The sequence below is a fragment of the Nothobranchius furzeri genome, chromosome 1 (genome assembly GCF_043380555.1).
Source record: "Nothobranchius furzeri strain GRZ-AD chromosome 1, NfurGRZ-RIMD1, whole genome shotgun sequence".
In the NCBI taxonomy this organism is placed as follows: Eukaryota; Metazoa; Chordata; class Actinopteri; order Cyprinodontiformes; family Nothobranchiidae; genus Nothobranchius; species Nothobranchius furzeri.
In genome coordinates this window covers 94,432,626-94,450,565 of record NC_091741.1, presented here as the reverse complement: position 1 = coordinate 94,450,565, position 17,940 = coordinate 94,432,626, and the positions used below count along the sequence as shown (strand labels likewise).

Here is a 17,940-nt window from a genome sequence, read left to right as displayed (position 1 = left end):
TTCAACCTGTCTGTCTGTTATTTCTAACTGAAATTTGTGATTCATGATGAATTATTACTGGTTTAAAAAGCAAAGTCCACCCCACCTTCCCTTGAGTTGTTTTGTTGTCAAGTCTGCAGAGTTCATTTCCACGACAAGGTACTTTAATAACGACAACACCTGGACTCAATATTAAGGTCCCTTTAGAGTCCAAATGTTGGTAAAAGTTCATTTCCTTAGACAATGTTTCCTCAGACAGAAGCAGTGTTACTTTACTTCCTCTACTTGAGGTCAAACTTACAATCTCTTCTCTGTTGTGCTTCGAAGCCAACTTTTGAATTAGCCTTATCGTTGGTGCGCACCGTCAGCTGAAACCTGCACTGAAATTGTTTTTGTGTCTGCACAAGGCCCTCCCTTCTGCATTATCACACTATTGACCTGTCTTATTTTCCAAGAAGGGGATGAAACTTTTATGAAGTAAAAGACAAACGATGTCCCCAGTCCTTACATTGGATAACTTGAATCTGGAGTTTGTCTGGGCAAACTCTTGTTTCCATTCAGAGGACTGATTATGATCACCAGCTGTTTACCTTTCTGCTGATGAAATGATGGGATGTCCAACACGTTTCCCAGCACATATCAATCAAAGCAGTCTGGTTAAATATTATTTTTCCTCAGGCGATTTTAAACATCTCAGCAGCATTGATTGAATGGCATGCATTAAACTGCAACAGCCTGCATACTATGGCTCATACTCCTGAACAGGGGCGGATTTAGGACTGAAGAACATCCGGGGCTTAACACACACATACACACACACACGTGACACGCACTAGTCGACATCATATTTGTCTTGTACCACATAATTTTTAATCTGAAGCTACACATTAAGCATTTTCAGGGCAGAGTATTGTTCCTGTTAGTGTTTAGTGTGAGATGATAGTAAATATTCCCTTTCTTTCTCCAACAACTTTACCTGATAGTAAGCTAACTTTAGGCAAACCAGCAGCACAACAAATATTTTCAAATAAGACTCACAAACCTGAGTCAACACCAGTCTCATCAGAGCTGGGGTTCTGTCGTTGTACTTTTGGTCTAAAAAACGTCCTTATGTCCATCTTCACTCATGCGTTTCAGACAGAGACTGTAGAAGAAGCCGGCTGCTGAAGGAGTAGGACCTGGCTGCAGACATCAGCTGGTGTGTCGAGAACAAGATGGCGTGTCATTACTTTTACCGGAAAATCGACGAGCGAAAGACCTCGGCAGGAAGTTGGTCTTTTTTTGGCGGCCGCTACGTTGTTTTTGTTTCAACCATACTCGGCGGGTTTCAGTTGAGGAAAGGTAAGGGTAAGGATGATAGATAAAGAAAGAAGGATAAGGATGAAATTAACTAATTGTTGCAATCGTTCTTAGTTCTTAAATGTAGGCACTGTAGCTTTTAAAGCTTTACCAGAGAATTACTGCAAAGGCACCGTGTTTCATAGCTAATTGTATCAATATTAACATGCAGTCTTAAAACGAATGCAGGGAGATCACAAGCTAGCTAACACAAAAGATACATAAATAAAGCTATCAGCAATTGTAGCTTAGCTTTAACTTAGCTATTTGATTTTTCTTGTCTCCCTGTTTGTTAAAACAGTTAAAGTAATAATATTAACTTTATATATAATTTAGATATGATATAAAGACCACGATTTCTAATACTGACTTGACTGAAACGTTATTAATGCCCTTTTTTAATTAAAAAGCGTAGATTTTCAGAGATTTGTAAGTGGTTTCAATCACTAGTTTTCATACGAGGCTAAAGTTAGCTTCCGATTCGGGAAATGGCTAAAGGGCTAATACACCCAATTTTTCTCTACTCTGACCATTTTTATTCTGCTCTAGCTCAAAACCTACAATACATACACTCTTCAAACCTATTTTAGATTATTCTGGGCTTGTAGGAATGCATAAAACATAGTTTGTGATTTGTGAAACCTTCCTCTGGTTTGTGAAACTTCAAAAAAGACAGATTTATCAATTTATTTTTCAGCATCTGGCCCACACTGGAACTGGTCCTGTGCACCCAGAAATAAAATGTATTTTCTGGACAAGCTTAGCTTTCAATATCTCTAAATATTTTTCAGTTATTGTGTGTGGTGTGCTGGGTCATTCTACTGTGGTTGCACAAATCAGGTGTCCTGCAACAGGTACAATAACTTTGAAATAGTAGCCGCTTCTCTAATTAATGCCGCCCTCCTTCTGATTCTGTTTCAGAATAATCCTATCCTTATAAAAAATAGATATTTTTGTCGACTGACTGCTTTCATCGGGTTTGATTTATATTAATATTACCGGATTTAAGCACATTTAGCTGCAAATCATTCAGGAGTTACAGGCCTTAAATATAGATCTAAAATGAATATCGGACTTCTTCAAGTGACACTGACAAAACTCCTTACATGTGCTTGTATTCTTCATTTGCTAATAAGATGTATTTTTATCTGTATTACAGGACAATCGAGGCTTTGAAAAATGGAACCCAGGCAGTGATTTCAGATGGGGAAATCAAGGTAATGTTTAATTATAATAAATTAAGACTCTAAAATTGGACATAGGATAATGTAATCCCTTGTTTTCTGTGGTAATGTTGCTTATTTTTAACTATTGTCTCTACTCAGACTTTGTATAAGGATCTCTGCAGCGGTAGAGTGAAGTCTGGCCTCATGTATCTGGCACAATCCAGGTGTCTCGCTTAAATTAAAGCAAAGACTAAAGCCACTGATGTTCCACTTTGCTGATGCACAGGTAAATGTATACTGACTTACAATAAGCTGCATCACATTTATTTATGTGGATGCATGGTCAGTGGGCCACCTGGGTCCGTTGTCTAATGCTGAGAGGAACGTTTTGTTCATTTTTATGTTAACGTGTTTTATAGGTTGACGAGCTGACAGAGCGGATTGGTTCATGCTCAGGAATAGATAAACTAATAAAGAAGAGAGAGTTCCAGTTTCTGGACTTGGTGTTTGATGTCCTTGTTCCAGAGGTACAACGCAGTCTTCAGCAGTTGTTGGTATAAAAGTTACTTTTCGACATTTGACAGTGTATGAAGTAATCCTTAACAGAGTTTGGTGGCAGGAGAATCTCGTCTCTGCTTTTTGCGGATGATGTGGTCCTCCAAGCTTCACCCAGCTCTGACCTTCAGCTCTTGCTGGATAGGTTCGCGGCCGAGTGTGAAGCAGCTGGGATGATGGTCAGCACCTCCAAATCCATGGTTCTCGACCGGAAAAGGGTGGCTTGCCAACTCCGGGTCGGGGGAGAGGTCCTACCTCAAGTGGAGGAGTTTAAGTATCTCGGGGTCTTGTTCACGAGTGACGGTAGGAGGGATCGGGAGATCGACAGGCGGATTGGTTCGGCGTCTGCATTGATGCGGACGCTGAACCGATCTGTCGTGGTGAAGAGGGAGCTGAGCCAGAAAGCCAGGCTCTCGATTTACCGGTCGATCTACGTCCCAATCCTCACCTATGGTCATGAGCTTTGGGTAATGACCGAAAGAACGAGATCGCGGATACAAGCGGCCGAAATGAGTTTCCTCCGTAGGGTGGCCGGGCTCAGCCTTAGAGATAGGGTGAGGAGCTCGGACATTCGGGAGGGACTCGGAGTAGAACCGTTGCTCCTCTGGATCGAAAGGAGCCAGTTGAGGTGGTTTGGGCATCTGGTCAGGATGCCTCCTGGACGCCTCCCCAGGGAGGTGTTTTGGGCATGTCCTGCCGGCAGGAGGCCCCCGGGTCGACCCAGGACACGTTGGAGAGGTTACATCTCCAATCTGGTCCGGGAACGCCTTGGGGTCCTGCCGGAGGAGCTGGTGGAGGTGGCCGGGGAGAGGACGGTCTAGAGCTCCCTAGTTGGGATGCTGCCCCCACGACCTGGACCCGGACAAGCGGAGGAAGACGACGACGTTGAAGTAATCCTGCATGTTTTTCAGATAACAATAAAAGTGTTGGAAAAATGGGAGGGGATGAATCGATATGCAGCTGAGAAAGCCATGCTTCAGCAAATTCATTTTTACCCAAAATAAAATGGTTGTGAAATCAAGTGTTTCTTTGGTTTTATTGTCTTTCACTCAAAATAAATACCAACTAGCTAAATAGTTATCAGCTGTAGTAGTTAAATTCTGTTGCAATGAGCTGCTGTGATACACAATAGGACAGTGTTATGGATATTTAATAACAAATTTTTGTTGCTGGTGAGAGAGGAGTGTTGCTGAAATGTTTTTCACTACTTCTGGGAGTTCTGTACTTTAGCAATTGGTGTAGGTCAAAAGTTCATCTTGGGCTTAACAATAAAACTGAATATTTAGCCAGTACTATTTTGTTTGCACATTTTGAAAAGTCTTAGTTTAACGTGTTCTCATTTTATCCATATGTTTTTTAATTCACTTTACAGCCTTTTATTGTGTGTGTGTATATATACATATATGTGTGTGTGTGTGTATATATATATGTATACGTATGTATGTATGTGCTACTGTCATAAAAAATTCCCTGTCTGAAGAACAAAGGGATTTAATATTCAATTTTCATGCAACGCAGGTAACGTTACTTAAGTTTGCCGGTCCAGATCTGAAGAGAAAAAAAAAATCCGAAATAAAAAGCTTTATCCGGTAAGTTTTGTTTTTTAAAAAACTACTTCCAGTGAAAGTAATGACTTCTGGTTAAGGTAATGACCCACTGTGTAATTTTTCTCTTAAATGTGTACAAATCGAAGAGAAAAACGACACGGTATGGTTTTGACAAATCCAAACTACTTTTGTGCTTTGTCAATAAAGCGTATTCAAGAAAAAAAACTACTTCCGGCAAAGGTAATGACCCGAAAAAAACTACTTCCGGCAAAGGTAATGACTTCCGGTGAAGGTAATGACACTTGTTTTTCCGGATACGTCATTTCCTGTCACGGCAAGGACGCCAGCTGATGTCTGCAGCCAGATGCTCTTGTGCTGAAGGGCTTCTTCTTCAGTGGTCTAGGCTCAGGCAGGCTGTATACAAACTACTGCCAGCTGCTCCCTCTCTGTTGGACTTTGGTACTGCATGTTACTTCAGCGATTTAGATCCGGGGCTTTTCATGAAACATCCGGGGCTTCAGCCCAAGTAGCCGGGCCTAACGCCGCCCCTGCTCCTGAATCAGACCGACTTTGATTCAGCCTTACAGCCTTAATGCTCCACAGTAGTCTAATATGTGCATGATGTTGCTGCTGCTAACCTAATGGCTGAATACAAGGGCAGCACACTCATATCAATAATAATCTACAGAGACTTGTACCAAGGACAAAGCTTCAGGTTTATGTATATAAAATCCATCACTTGCTATCAATTTTCACGCTCCTCTTTCTAATTTTCCTGTTCACTGCCATCTCGACTCATCACAGAGGTTAAATCTGGGTTTTTCCACCGTTAGTTTGAGAGTTTGTGGCTGCGTGTAGGTTTATGTTGCTCAGGGGGAGATGATGAGCTGTGAGTTAGCGGTTAGAAACGAGAGTCAGGCGGGCTGAAGAGGGAATTGAGAGCTTTCCCAACCCATTTAAAGATGACTCTTAGCTGATGTAAAGACCTCTGAGGGTTGTCTCTGTTTCCAGTCAATTAACGGTTACAAGAGCAGCTCTGTTGAGTACGACACGGGAAATAATGCAGCAAGAAACAAAGATTAATAGAGGCACAGAAACATTAGTGAGTGTTAAAAAAAAAGAAATAAGCAGGGAATGAAAAAATACTACTAATAAACTTTCTAAATGACACATATTAGCAGCTCTGTTTAGATTTTATTGTTGCCATGTTAAAAACAGTGATGACTGTAACAAGAGAAGACAAATGGAAAACTCACCTTGGAGGAATAGGTGTGTCCATCAGAGCCACATACAGGAACCGACTGAAGTGCCGAGCACTGCCTACATTTCCCATGAGCCCCTGCTTCAACCCTATGCTTGTGGTTTACGCTGCCTTTCCTGGCTTTCACACTAGAAAGGAGAAAAGCAGAAAATAATCAGAGATGTTGCATTCCTCAAAAGAAAAAATCTCAGTTTTTACACCAGAATCAGTGCTTGCATAAACACGTAGGACATTACAAAAAACTTTAAATCGTCGGACATTATGCCTCTTCTCTGAACTTGCCAAAATATAAACCTCCTGAAAATCACAAAGACCGTTTGCTGATAATTAGCTCTGACTTCGTGACACGTACGTTTTATCCAATATTGAATCAGATTCATCTGCAGCAGCTGCCTGCAGCAGCTGCCTGCAGCAGCGCTTCTTCTGAGCCTTTTAGCAGATCTGCACATGGTGTGCTGTGCACCGGAAGCTTTAAGCTGCTGCATGACGAACATATGTTAACTCAAGATCCTTTCATTTGGCCCTAGCAGCGGTTTACTAGAGTTGTCCAACAGCTGAGATAAACCTGCACCAGTTTCATTTTTACCATTCAACCGGCCAACGTGACGGTAAAAGGAACAGTGACATTAGGCTACAACCTCAAACACAAAAAGCCTTATTGGGTCATCACAATACTGTTGTTGATGATCTCTAATAATGTTTGTTTCCTAAGCAGAGGGACTGTCTAATCCTCATTTTCTGAATTTTGCAGAAAATCACATCAGTGGTTCTTTTTTCAAATGATGTCAACATATTATTGACTCAATAACAATATGCATAATATGTAAAGGTCAGAGGTCACTACAATACCCACTGATAACCCTCCCACTGTCCTAATGGGTGTGACCCTGCAAGGAAAGTTGACCATTGAGCAGGGGTTGATGGTTTATTCCATGGGTCCATGTGGCAGGGGTGAGGAGTGAGCACCACCTCACCCCTTCCACATGGACCTCAAGGGATAAACCATCAACCCCTGCTCAATGGTCAACTTTCCTCGCGGGGTCACCCATAAAGACAGTGGGAGGGTTAAAGAGCAAGTCACCCCCAAATTCACAGTTTTTGCTGATAAATAAACAAGTGTCTAATCATGCTGTAGACACGTGTAGTCAATAATTTGTCACTTTAATGCATCTTAGTTAAAAATTTAAATATTCTGTCTAAAACTGTCAGTGTTGCACCCTCTTCAGGTAAAAAATCTGCATTACATTTGAATTTAAATCTGTCAATCACTGTTAGCTTAGAGGTACACTATTACGTTAGCTGGTACATTATGATGTCACAATGTTGTTGTGAGCCTGTGTGTGTGTGTGTGTGTGTGTGTGTGTGTGTGTGTGTGTGTGTGTTTGTTTGTTAGTGGCTCTGCCCTCTTGGTCTGCCAGGCAATAGCATTTGTTGCATTTTCCAAACAGGAAGTGGGAGTGCAGAAAGACTCTGATAGGGGGGACTTGCTCTTTAAATAAATACAAATCTGAAGCACACGAGGACGTTGTCCTGCGTGGTTAAAAAAATGTCCAGCTGGAAACACCAGTTTTGTGACTAAAAACTTTCGCAAACAATGCCAGAATCTTGTTGGCCGAGTTTGAGTCAAAGTTCATTAAAGTCCGTTCAGCTGTTCATGAGATATTTCACTAACATATGTAAGTCCGTCCACAGCAGGAATAGCATTAAAAAACCAAATACTTTCACAAGAGAATAACAATGTTGCCCTCATGAAATGATGGGGTATGACAGCACTAGAGGCCACAAGCATTACAGCATCTATACGGTTTATGACATATATTTACATGTAAAGGTGGAAACTATAATTCTACAGACAGTAAAAGCTTTCAAACATTTTCAGTTCACCTCAGAGCTGAACGCATTTCTGCCATTTGAGGTCAAATGAAGCAGCTTCTGATTGGTCCAAGGAGGCCTCTTCAACATCCACTATAATTACGTTTGATCCAAATCTTTGCAGCAATTTTCTGTCTAAGTGCTCTCACCGAACACCCTGCTGCCTGATCCATCAGGCAGAGATGGAATTAGAGCCAAACCCACTCTTTACACAGAAATGAACGAGATGACAACAAATGGTGGAAAGTGAACATTAGCTGGGTTGAAGCGAGCAGGTGAGGATGACTCGGTAATTAGTTTCTTCTTTGAATTTTCTGCAAATTAAAGAAAATCTGTGAGCGGTCTATGGCAGCCATGCATGCACAGACGGGTGATCAATAGACTTGTTCACTCAAACAAACACTAGAAACTGATATTCTTTACTCGTATTTTACTCAAGCACCCTGCTGGTCGTCTTCATGGTTCGCCTTCTGATTTGAGGGTACTTCAATCCCTCACAGCAGGACGTAGGTGCACAGAATTAACACTCAGAACCTTAGTAAGGGGTTCTGAATGACACCTTTTTACTAAAGCAGCTAGCCAGGCCTTCAGGTGCACATCATCACACAATGTGTGGAGTCTGGGGATGGCTGTGTTGTCAGCTGCTTGGCAGAAAACAAAATTTATTTTGTAATGAACTTAAAAATGATAATAGTACTTGTAACATGTGCCTTCAAGCAGCGAGTGAGATCTAAATAAACAGCCTTTCCACACCAGAGAGAACATGCCATGTATTTGTTTCTGCAGAGAGAAGCTAAGATGGGATTTGTCTGCTGGGAGGACAGAGTGTGTGTGTGCTATGCTAATTACTACAGCAAATTTAGCTTATAGAGATAAAGTTACATGTATACATCAAGCAAACAATGCTTTTGGGAAAATACAAATTCCATGTGAATAATCTAACGTATTAAGCAGCAAATCGGACTTGTAATTAATGCAACAAAAATAGAAGGATTAAAACTGAGACTCTTGGGAGCTAATGACTGGAGGAAATCAATTATAACCCAGACAAACAAAGAAAGGAGAAAAAAAATTAAATGTCTTTTTGGGGAAATACTTCTTGAACTGAAAAATTAAGAAACCTTTTAAAAAAGCTGGCAATGCTTGAAAACACAAACAAATTGAGAGGTGGCAGAGCAACCAGACAGCATGATTGAAATTAATTGGTATGAAGAACCAAAAACCTCCAAGTCAAAATACAAAATGTTATTATTTTTCATGCTTCTGCGGGGTGTAATTCAATTAATCCACCCTCCAGGTGTTTAGGATATTCAGGTTCACATTTTAGAGAAAAGAAGAAGAAAAAAAGTTTTCTCAAGTTTAAAAACATCACAATTACAAGGAGAGAAAATCTATTAAAGACATTTTCTGCAGCATCTTTTCTTTCTTCTTCTTGAGAGGAGGCTGTGTTAGTCCTAATGGGAAGTTAGACCTAATGCAGTACATCTAAGGCCTAGTCCACACATAGCCGGGTTTTATTAAAAACGAATATCCGCCCCTCCAAAAACTTGCATCCACACCACCTCGTTAAAAAAAAACTGTCCACACGTACCCGGATAAATACGTTGTTAAGGACATGCCAGACCTGTAGGTGGCAGTACTTCTCCCGTTCTTAACCTCGTCCTTCGTCTGTGGTCTTCCGCAAGGAGCAGTAATTCCGCTTGCAAAAACAAACAAGCAAAAAGCGCTTGGACAATTAAAGCGAGCGCAGCTCTGAGGGCATCCATGCTGTTGGCTAGTGTAAACACAGGTCGCACACGTGATGTCAGCATTTTTTTGTCGTGGAAAGTGACGTTGCGGACCTTAAAACTCCGGTTTTGTCTGTCCACACGCAGACACCAAAAACGGAGAAAACGCAGATCTTCACTTTGGCCGGAGTTTTTAAAAAGATCCGTTTTCGTGTGAAAAACTCAGTTTTTGTGTGGATGACAGGCCAAAACGTAGAAAAATATCTACGTTTTGGCAGATCCCCGGCTACGTGTGGACAGGGCCTCAGGTAACTTGTATGTGCATTACTAATACACTAAAGACAATTTTGAAGCTCTGACATAAACTTTATTCATCAAGCTTCAGTATCTGTTTCTGAAGCTGCTGAGATGTTTTTGAACTGTACATAAACCTTAAAAAATGTATATTTTAATACAGGATGGTTTTTGTTTGTTCAAACTGAAGCCATTAAAACTAAGAAAAGTAGCATGGGGAATCTAAAAGACCAGAAAAGTTGGTCAGTAATTAAAAAAATACCTGGACCTGTTGGAGCATCACAACTAATTGGGTTTTATATGAATATATGTGCACATATGGCACCGGACCATAAAAATAATTAGATTTAAATATAACATCCCACGCTTCCATCTACAAAAATAGGTATGAGCAACGACATGTGGTAAATCTGGGACAAAAGGCACCAGCCTGGATGAAAACACTGTTTGCTGTTGACCTTCTGGTCTTGAGGGAGGTAAACAGGTTTGATTTGATGTTGGAAACACTGAGGAGGCCCAGAAACAAGATGCATTTCCAGGGCTCTCTGGGGGTTATAAGGACTGTTAGGCCCACTATGGAGTGAGTTATGTGGACCTACGTGTTTGATTTCACACTTCCAGATGAACGCTGTGATTGTGCAACACTCAGCTACCAGTGAGTGAGGTTACCTCATTTGTAGGTGACATCACTGGCAATGATGGAGGACACAATACCTAAAAAATGGTAAATGGCCTGTATTTGATATAGCGCCTTCTAGAGTCCTGGAACCCCCCAAGGCGCTTTACAACACAATCAGTCATTCACCCATTCACACACACATTCACACACTGGTGGGGATGAGCTGCAATGTAGCCACAGCTGCCCTGGGGCGCACTGACAGAGGCGAGGCTGACGAGCACAGGCACCACCAGTCCCTCCGACCACCACCAGCAGGCAACATGGGTTAAGTGTCTTGCCCAAGGACACAAAGACAGCGACAGACTGAGCGGGGCTCGAACCTGCAACCTTCCGATTACGGGGCGAGCACTTAACTCCTGTGCCACCGTCGCCCCAAATGAGTCCTGTGTGTTATTGATTTGAATACCGGTATCTAACTTTGAAAGGGCTCCACACACATTGATAAGTTACAGGAGCCGTGCTTCCTATGATGAATCAGTCTACTTTGGGCACCTTTAAAGAATACTTTCATAATACACACACAGTTAAAGAGTTTTATCATCACTAGGAGTCCTCGATTAACCAAGAAGAAGAAGAAGAAAATATCATTTCTATAGCGCCTCTCAAGATAAAAATCACGAGGAGCTTAGAAGAAAGCTCAAACTGTGAACCAGAAGCTCAGAAGGACCTGATAAACACAATCAAAGGGACTGCTAACTGAATAAAATAAAACAGAAGTGAACCATCTCATGTTGTTGTAAGGGCTTGAAGTTCAACAGTAACTATAAATGTGTACATATGAACTCTACAATGGGAATCAACCCTCCATGTTTGGAAAGACAACGGTATCCTTTACTGACACGGGCTGAACTCAGAAGATCTGATATTAAAGCCATACTATGCAATGTTTTCATATTTTTAAATCATTTTCTTGAGCCAGTTGTGCTAAAATGACCTTTTACATGGACACAAGGGGCAACGGTGGTCAAGGAGTTAAGTGCTCGCCCTGTAATCAGAAGGTTGCAGGTTCGAGCCCCTCTCAGTCTGTCGCTGTCATTGTGTCCTTCGGCAAGACACTTAACCCACCTTCCTGCTGGTGGTGGTCAGAGGGACCGGTGGCTCCTGTGTACGGCAGACTCACCTCTGTCAGCGCGCCCCAGGGCAGCTGTGGCTACAATGTAGCTCATCACCACCAGGGTGTGAATGTGTGTGTGAATGAGTGAATGACTGATTGTGTTGTAAAGTGCCTTGGGGGGCTCTAGGACTCTAGAAGGTGCTAGATCAAATACAAGCCATTTACAATTTACCATTTAATGAAATGTCACTCAGACCCCTCTGTGGCCGGAATGTCACACTTGCACCTTCAGAGTACCGGTCTGGTACCTGCTGGACTTGCCTTGTTGGTGCTGGAGTCTATCTCCAACATATTTCCTGCATGTTCTAGACCGCAAACACAGCTGATCTGTTTGATTTAGTGACTAATCACTTTTGTAGAAACTAATGAAGGCTGGGGAGACATTTCAGGTTTTAGAAGAAGGTGTTGAAAAGAGGAATGCACAATCGCTTTTGGTTTGAATCACCGACACTAGGGGGTGCTAAAAGCAAGCTAAAACTGCACAGGGAGCCTAAGTCATGCTGATCTAGCATCCCATCACCAGCATCCCATGCTGGACCAGCATACCAGCACCAAAAGGCAACATATGCTGGTCCATGCTGTTTTTTTCAGCAGGGATGATGGAGAAGGAACTTTTGTGTTTGTCAACAGAGAGCGAACACACATCTGGTACCACATTTCGACTTGTTTTAGTTCATTTTAAAGGGAAAAGGGAAATGTTGAAAGACAAGCTTGTGTGACAGCTCTCTCCAAGAGATATAACATCAACGTTGCAAAGCAAACAGAGTCAGTGGTACAGTCATGTTGCTGTTAGCCAATCAGAGAGGACGCGTCAAAATGTCAGGAAATATTGTTTTAAAGCAACCATTGACTTTGCGGCGCTAGATAGCCGGTTCAACATGTCCACAAGTCCTTGCTTTAAAGACAAGTTCACTCGTTTTTCCAACATATTTGCATTGGTCTCTAGCGAACGCCTTGTGAGTTGATCTCTGTGGCAAAAAAAGCTCTGGTGCTCCTGCTCCAGTGAATATAAGTTAGTCAGAGAAGAGAGGGAAGAAAATGGAAGGATGTCGGTGTCTTCAATAATATTTCCTGATATTCTAACATGTTCTCTCTGATTGGCTAACAGCAACATGACTGTACCACTGACTCCGTTTGCTTTGCGACGTTGATGTTATATCTCTTGGAGAGAGCTGTCACACAAGCCTGTCTTTCAACTTTTCCCTAGTATCCTCAAAAGAGTCTGACAAAATGAACGTCACATGACTTACCTGTGGGGTGGTTGCTTGTGATTGGTGCAGATGGCAGTCTGGAAGTCGTGGCTAACACACACCTTGTGAGGAGGACAGCGAACCCTTAGACACGGGTCCTTGGTGGCATCTGGGCCTAAATTGAGACAGAAGGAACAAACTTCATCTCGGAGCTGCAAGTACGCTAGTGGAGTCAGCACATCATGGTGCTGATGCTGGGAGTTGATGCAGCGAAACATCAAGCTGTTCTCTTGGTTTTCACAGCCGGCAGACTCTAACCTTCTCACTAACTGAAGCAGGCAGAAAAATAATGAGTTGGAGAGAAAGATGGAGGAGAAGAAGAATGGTAAAAGGTATGAAGTAAATGCTCATCTTTCTGAGTTGTGAGCTGCTTAATGAGGACTGTTCGTTCAGAGCGTTAACCTCATCCTCTTGCAAATCAATCTCTAGAGTGACATGAAAGCCAGAGCAGTCGAGTACAACTTGCTGCTGTTCAAAACGACAACATAAAGAAGTAAATCAAAGCAACTCATTGACTCTGAGCATTGCATGATTTCACACTAGGTTAACAGCACTAAGTAACTTTAATTTGAATGAATTAAGAAGAAAATGGGTAAAAGGGGTGGAAAAAACCAAGAGTTTTCAGCATAAGTGAACTGGAGTCCATGGTCAGGGTGATTCTGTCAGTTCTGGTTCCAGGTACCAATCAAAACCAGCCAAAAACACAAAGCTGCTAAAATGAGATCAAATGCAAATCAAGTTTCGAGCCACGTGATGAACAAACTAAAATAATGGCCAATGCCAAAATAATTAGGGCTGAGCACATCGTTTATAGATCAAAGACTGGCGATATGAGAAGTCATTAGCATGTGGCCGCTAACATCATGAAACGTTCTAAGCTTTGCCTTCATTAGGGGTCTGATGGGATGTGTTTGAGCCACATGCTGTCTGATGTGAACATAGACTAGTTTCCAACCTGATCACACACCACGCTGCTGTTTACGTACTGTTTTATTAAAGCTGAGTTAGCCAGAGGCGCACACTGACTGAACGTTTTCTGGCTGCTATTTAGTCTGACAGATTAATCCCAACATCTGTAACATACGGCTAGAAGGGCCAGTGTTCTTCGGCCTGCTAGTTTGATAAAACATTGGTCAGAAATGAGCAACACTTTCATGTTTTTTTACACTCTGTGAAATTGTTTAGCTCCTGGAAGCATGGACTAGATGGGTCTGATGTGCAGTCCGCTCGAGTCTCCAGCTGACTGGGGCCTGTCCTCACCTCCATCTATCTGTACCGGAGGAAAACCCATCTCATTTCACTTAGCTGAGAAATAGCATTACAGCCGACAGGAAAAGAGAGCTGAAGAGAACCTGAAGAACGTCAGAGCAGACAGATTGTAGGAGCAAAAAGGAGGATTGTATCTGGTTAAAGGAGGGTTGGAGGGCATTTCAGGATTACTGTGTGACCTCTAGTCTCAAAATGGAAATAAGTTACACGCTCAGATAAACACACCGTCATGATGACTCTCAGTTTTATCTGCAGACACTTTTGATGGCAGTTTGCTGTAAAGACACATTTTTTCTCTTTCGTTTATTAAAAGTGTGAACGATAACACAGTTTGACTGGAAAAAAATTCTGCTTTTCTGTGACAAAATGATTCTCAAAGGAATAATAGCCAAAGACTTGTCATGTGGGAGATAATCAACTCTAGGATGATGCATCGCTCAGGTCCCGTGGAAGGTCTTTGATGCATTTCTTCTTTTGTTTCATAAGAAGTTGAGATTTAGATACTGTTTATCTGGGTTGTGCAGTGGCGCAGTGGTTAGAGCTGTTGCCTTGTAGCAAGAAGGTCCTGGTTCGCCTCCTGGCCTGGGGTCTTTCTGCATGGAGTTTGCATGTTCTCCCTGTGCATGCGTGGGTTCTCTCCGGGTACTCCGGCTTCCTCCCACCGTCCAAAAACATGATGTTAGGTTAATTGGGCTGTCTAAATTGTCCTTAGTTGAGTGTGTGTGTGCTTGATTGTTTGTCCTGTGTGTCTGTGTGTGTCGCCCTGCGATGGACTGGCTCTCTGTCCAGGGTGTACCCCGCCTACTTGCCCGTTGACCACTGGAGATAGCTAGCACACACACACACACACACACACACACACACACACACACACACACACACACACACACACACACACGACCCCGCATGGACAAAGCGGGTTCAGACAATGGATGGATGGATGGATACTGTTTATCTGCTCTAACTAGTTATTTAAAGCATTTTCAGTCCTTTGTTGTGTTTGTCATTTTCTACTCTACAGGAAAAGGAAGTTCGTCACAAAGCCGGAAGATTTTATTTTTTTTTGCTTGAGACATAAAAATGTTTATTGAAAGTCGGACTCCGAATGAAAATGTACAAAAGAAGAAATGACTCTTAAATATGTGCAGCGTGCTTGGGTGTATTTGTAGAAAATGAAGAAAAATAGGGAGAAAGAACAATAAAATGAGGAGAAAGTAAGACATGCAGAGTGAGGAAGAAAAATGAGCAAAAGAGAAAGAGATGGTGAAAAAAATCAACAAAAAAGGAGGAAAGCAGAAAGTAAATGAATGCAGAAGAGAAAGAGACAGAAACAAATAAAGAGAGTAGGGCCTGGAGGAGAAAAGGATGAGAAGTGAATAAGAAAGAAGAGTAAAGGAGGGTTTTATCCATCTATTTAAAGCCTGAGTGAGCAGCACTGGTGGTTAAAGCAGCCAATCAATTGTAATGCAGGAGCACTGCAGCACATGCTCGTCACCTCTTTCTCTTTCCTTTAAACCAGCCACTCATCTGCTTTCTTTCTCCTCTCATCTTTCTGATCTGGAGTACAACTGTCCCCTCATTCAGATTGATGTACATCAGTCACCACGCACAGGTGGTTTAACCCCTAATGTCAAGTAAAAATCTATATAACTATGGATTTACATATATAAACAATTTAATCAGCTACAGTTAATATTATATTGCTCAAATAGATAAAAGATATCACCATTCATGTTTAACCATGTCATGCTTGACTTTTAACCCCCATCATTCTCACTGCTCACCATGACCCACCCCGCAGACACACACTGCCCTGCACACACAATTAATTTAAAGGTGTGGTTAACTGAAAACCCATTTTTTGATGACTATTTCTGATTATAATCAGTCATTCTGAATTTTTTATGCAGGCTGAAGATGAAAATAGTCTCCTACACCTATGTCCTGCATTAGCTTCTGATAAAAATAAACGGTGAAACTCTAGGATTAGAAAATCCTGACAGATCTACGTCACACCGTCACCTAACATTCATGGACTCACCCATCTTGATGCACAACGGGGAAGGCTATTGATGGTTTAGCATCCAGGAAACAGCAGAGAACATCTCATCTATTAGAAGCTAACCATTAGCATTAGCAACTCCACCACACAGCTGAAGCTCCTCCAGGCTTGTGTTATTTGTGGAGATCCACAATGCCTGTCAGTGGTAGAGTTGTGTTGCTATTATCCAGTCCGAGGTGAGATGTCAGTCTGGCTTCCATCCCCACCGTAGCACAGAAACAGCTCTGATTAAAATCACCAACGACCTACTCATTGCTGCTGATTCTGGGTTTATTTCCATTCTCATTCTCCTCGATCTGAGTGTGGCATTCGACACCATTTCGCATCCCATCCTCCTCAATAGACTCTCTTCCTTAGGTATCACTCACACCCCGCTCCGCTGGTTTCACTCTTACCTTACCGACCGCACTCAGTTCATCCAGTTAAAATCCTTAAAATCCTTCTCCTCAAAACCCTCCCCAGTCAAGTCAGGCGTGCCCCAGGGCTCTGTCCTGGGGCCTATCCTCTTCATAATCTATCTCCTCCCTCTAGGCAATATCTTCCGCAAATTTAGTATCCTGGTTCACTGCTTCGCGGATGACACCCAGTTCTAAATTTCCAGTAAACCTATCTCCACTCTCCCACCCTCCTCCCTTACCCTCTACCTCTCAGAAATCAAATCTTGGTTCAACTCTAATTTCCTCAAACTCAACGGCAATAAAATTGAACTTCTTGTTGGTACCAAATCCACCATCTCCAAATCTGACAGCTTTTCTTTAACTATTGACAGTGCCACAGTCACCCCCTCCCCTCAGGTTAAGAATCTGGGTGTCATCCTCGACAGCTCACTTTCTTTTCATGCTCACATCAATAACATAATTTGGTCAGTCTATTTCCATCTTCGATCCATAAACCGTCTCCGCCCCTCCCTTACCCCTCACACTAGGGCTGGGCGATATGGCAAAAATAGAATGTCACGATTTTTCCAATATTTTGTCACGATTTCGATTTTATCACGATTTTTTATCCATGAATAGCATAACTTCAATTGCGTATTAAAGAAGAGAAACATTGAATAAATAAACATTTATTCGTATTAGGGATAATCAACACAGTGCTAACGTACTTATATTTTAAACTCACACCAGAGATGATAAAAGCCTTGAGAGAAGCAATTACAAAAATCAGTTTTTCTCGTTTTTCAACTTAACGTAAATTAAAATCGTAAACATATTTAAAGTGCAAACATGTCAATTGCCAGTGTTGGGCAAGTTACTTCAAAACTGTAATACATTATTTATTACTTGTTACCCTCATTTTAAAGTAATTCATTACATTACAATATTACTGATTTTAAAATGTAAGGAATTTCACTACTTTTGCATTACTCTTAAGTTACTTTCAACAAAACAACTTCAGTACGAGTTTGGTAATCGGATGCCTGGTGAACTCATGACACATCCGGTGGAAGGTGATGTGGTGTCTGAGCTAGGATTGCTGTTAAAAACAGTTCTTTAGAAGGATTGTTTATGAAATAAATGAAACAACGCTGCCATCTTATATTAACTGAGCAGGGAGTGAGGTGGTGGGGGCTCCAAGCCTATATTTGCCTTGGTCTCCAAATGCCTTGATACGGCCCTGGATGTGGGACTGACTTCTGGGGTGATCTGATTCTATCACATGTATAAATATTAAATGCTTATATATTATTGCTTTTCACTGGTAAAAATGTGTATTGGGGATAAATCAACCTACTTTTTTCTTTTCAAACACTTTGTTTTGTTTTCTTGATTTTATTTGAATTATTTCCGGCCCTTTCTTTCTCTAACCGTCCTGCATGCTGCATGT

The 17,940-nt window shown here is 41.8% G+C and overlaps 1 protein-coding gene and 1 long non-coding RNA gene across 3 annotated transcripts in view; one reads left to right on the top strand and one right to left on the bottom strand.

Moving 5' to 3' along the window:
* spock1 (SPARC (osteonectin), cwcv and kazal like domains proteoglycan 1) overlaps positions 1-17,940 on the bottom strand; it is a 202,576-nt gene that overhangs the window by 49,025 nt on the left and 135,611 nt on the right. The window contains exons 7-8 of the mRNA XM_054739040.2: positions 12,783-12,897; positions 5,842-5,974 (exon numbers count right to left, since the gene is read on the bottom strand). Of these exons, the coding sequence (XP_054595015.2) occupies positions 5,842-5,974; positions 12,783-12,897 (248 nt within the window). The remainder of the gene's footprint in view (positions 1-5,841; positions 5,975-12,782; positions 12,898-17,940) is intronic.
* On the top strand, positions 616-2,973 carry LOC139070200 (uncharacterized). 2 transcript variants are annotated; one of them, XR_011520791.1, is made up of 4 exons: positions 744-1,320; positions 2,477-2,534; positions 2,643-2,769; positions 2,903-2,973. It is a non-coding gene; the product is annotated as an uncharacterized lncRNA (long non-coding RNA). The 2 variants fall into 2 exon arrangements; XR_011520790.1 differs by having other exon boundaries at positions 616-1,320; positions 2,643-2,973.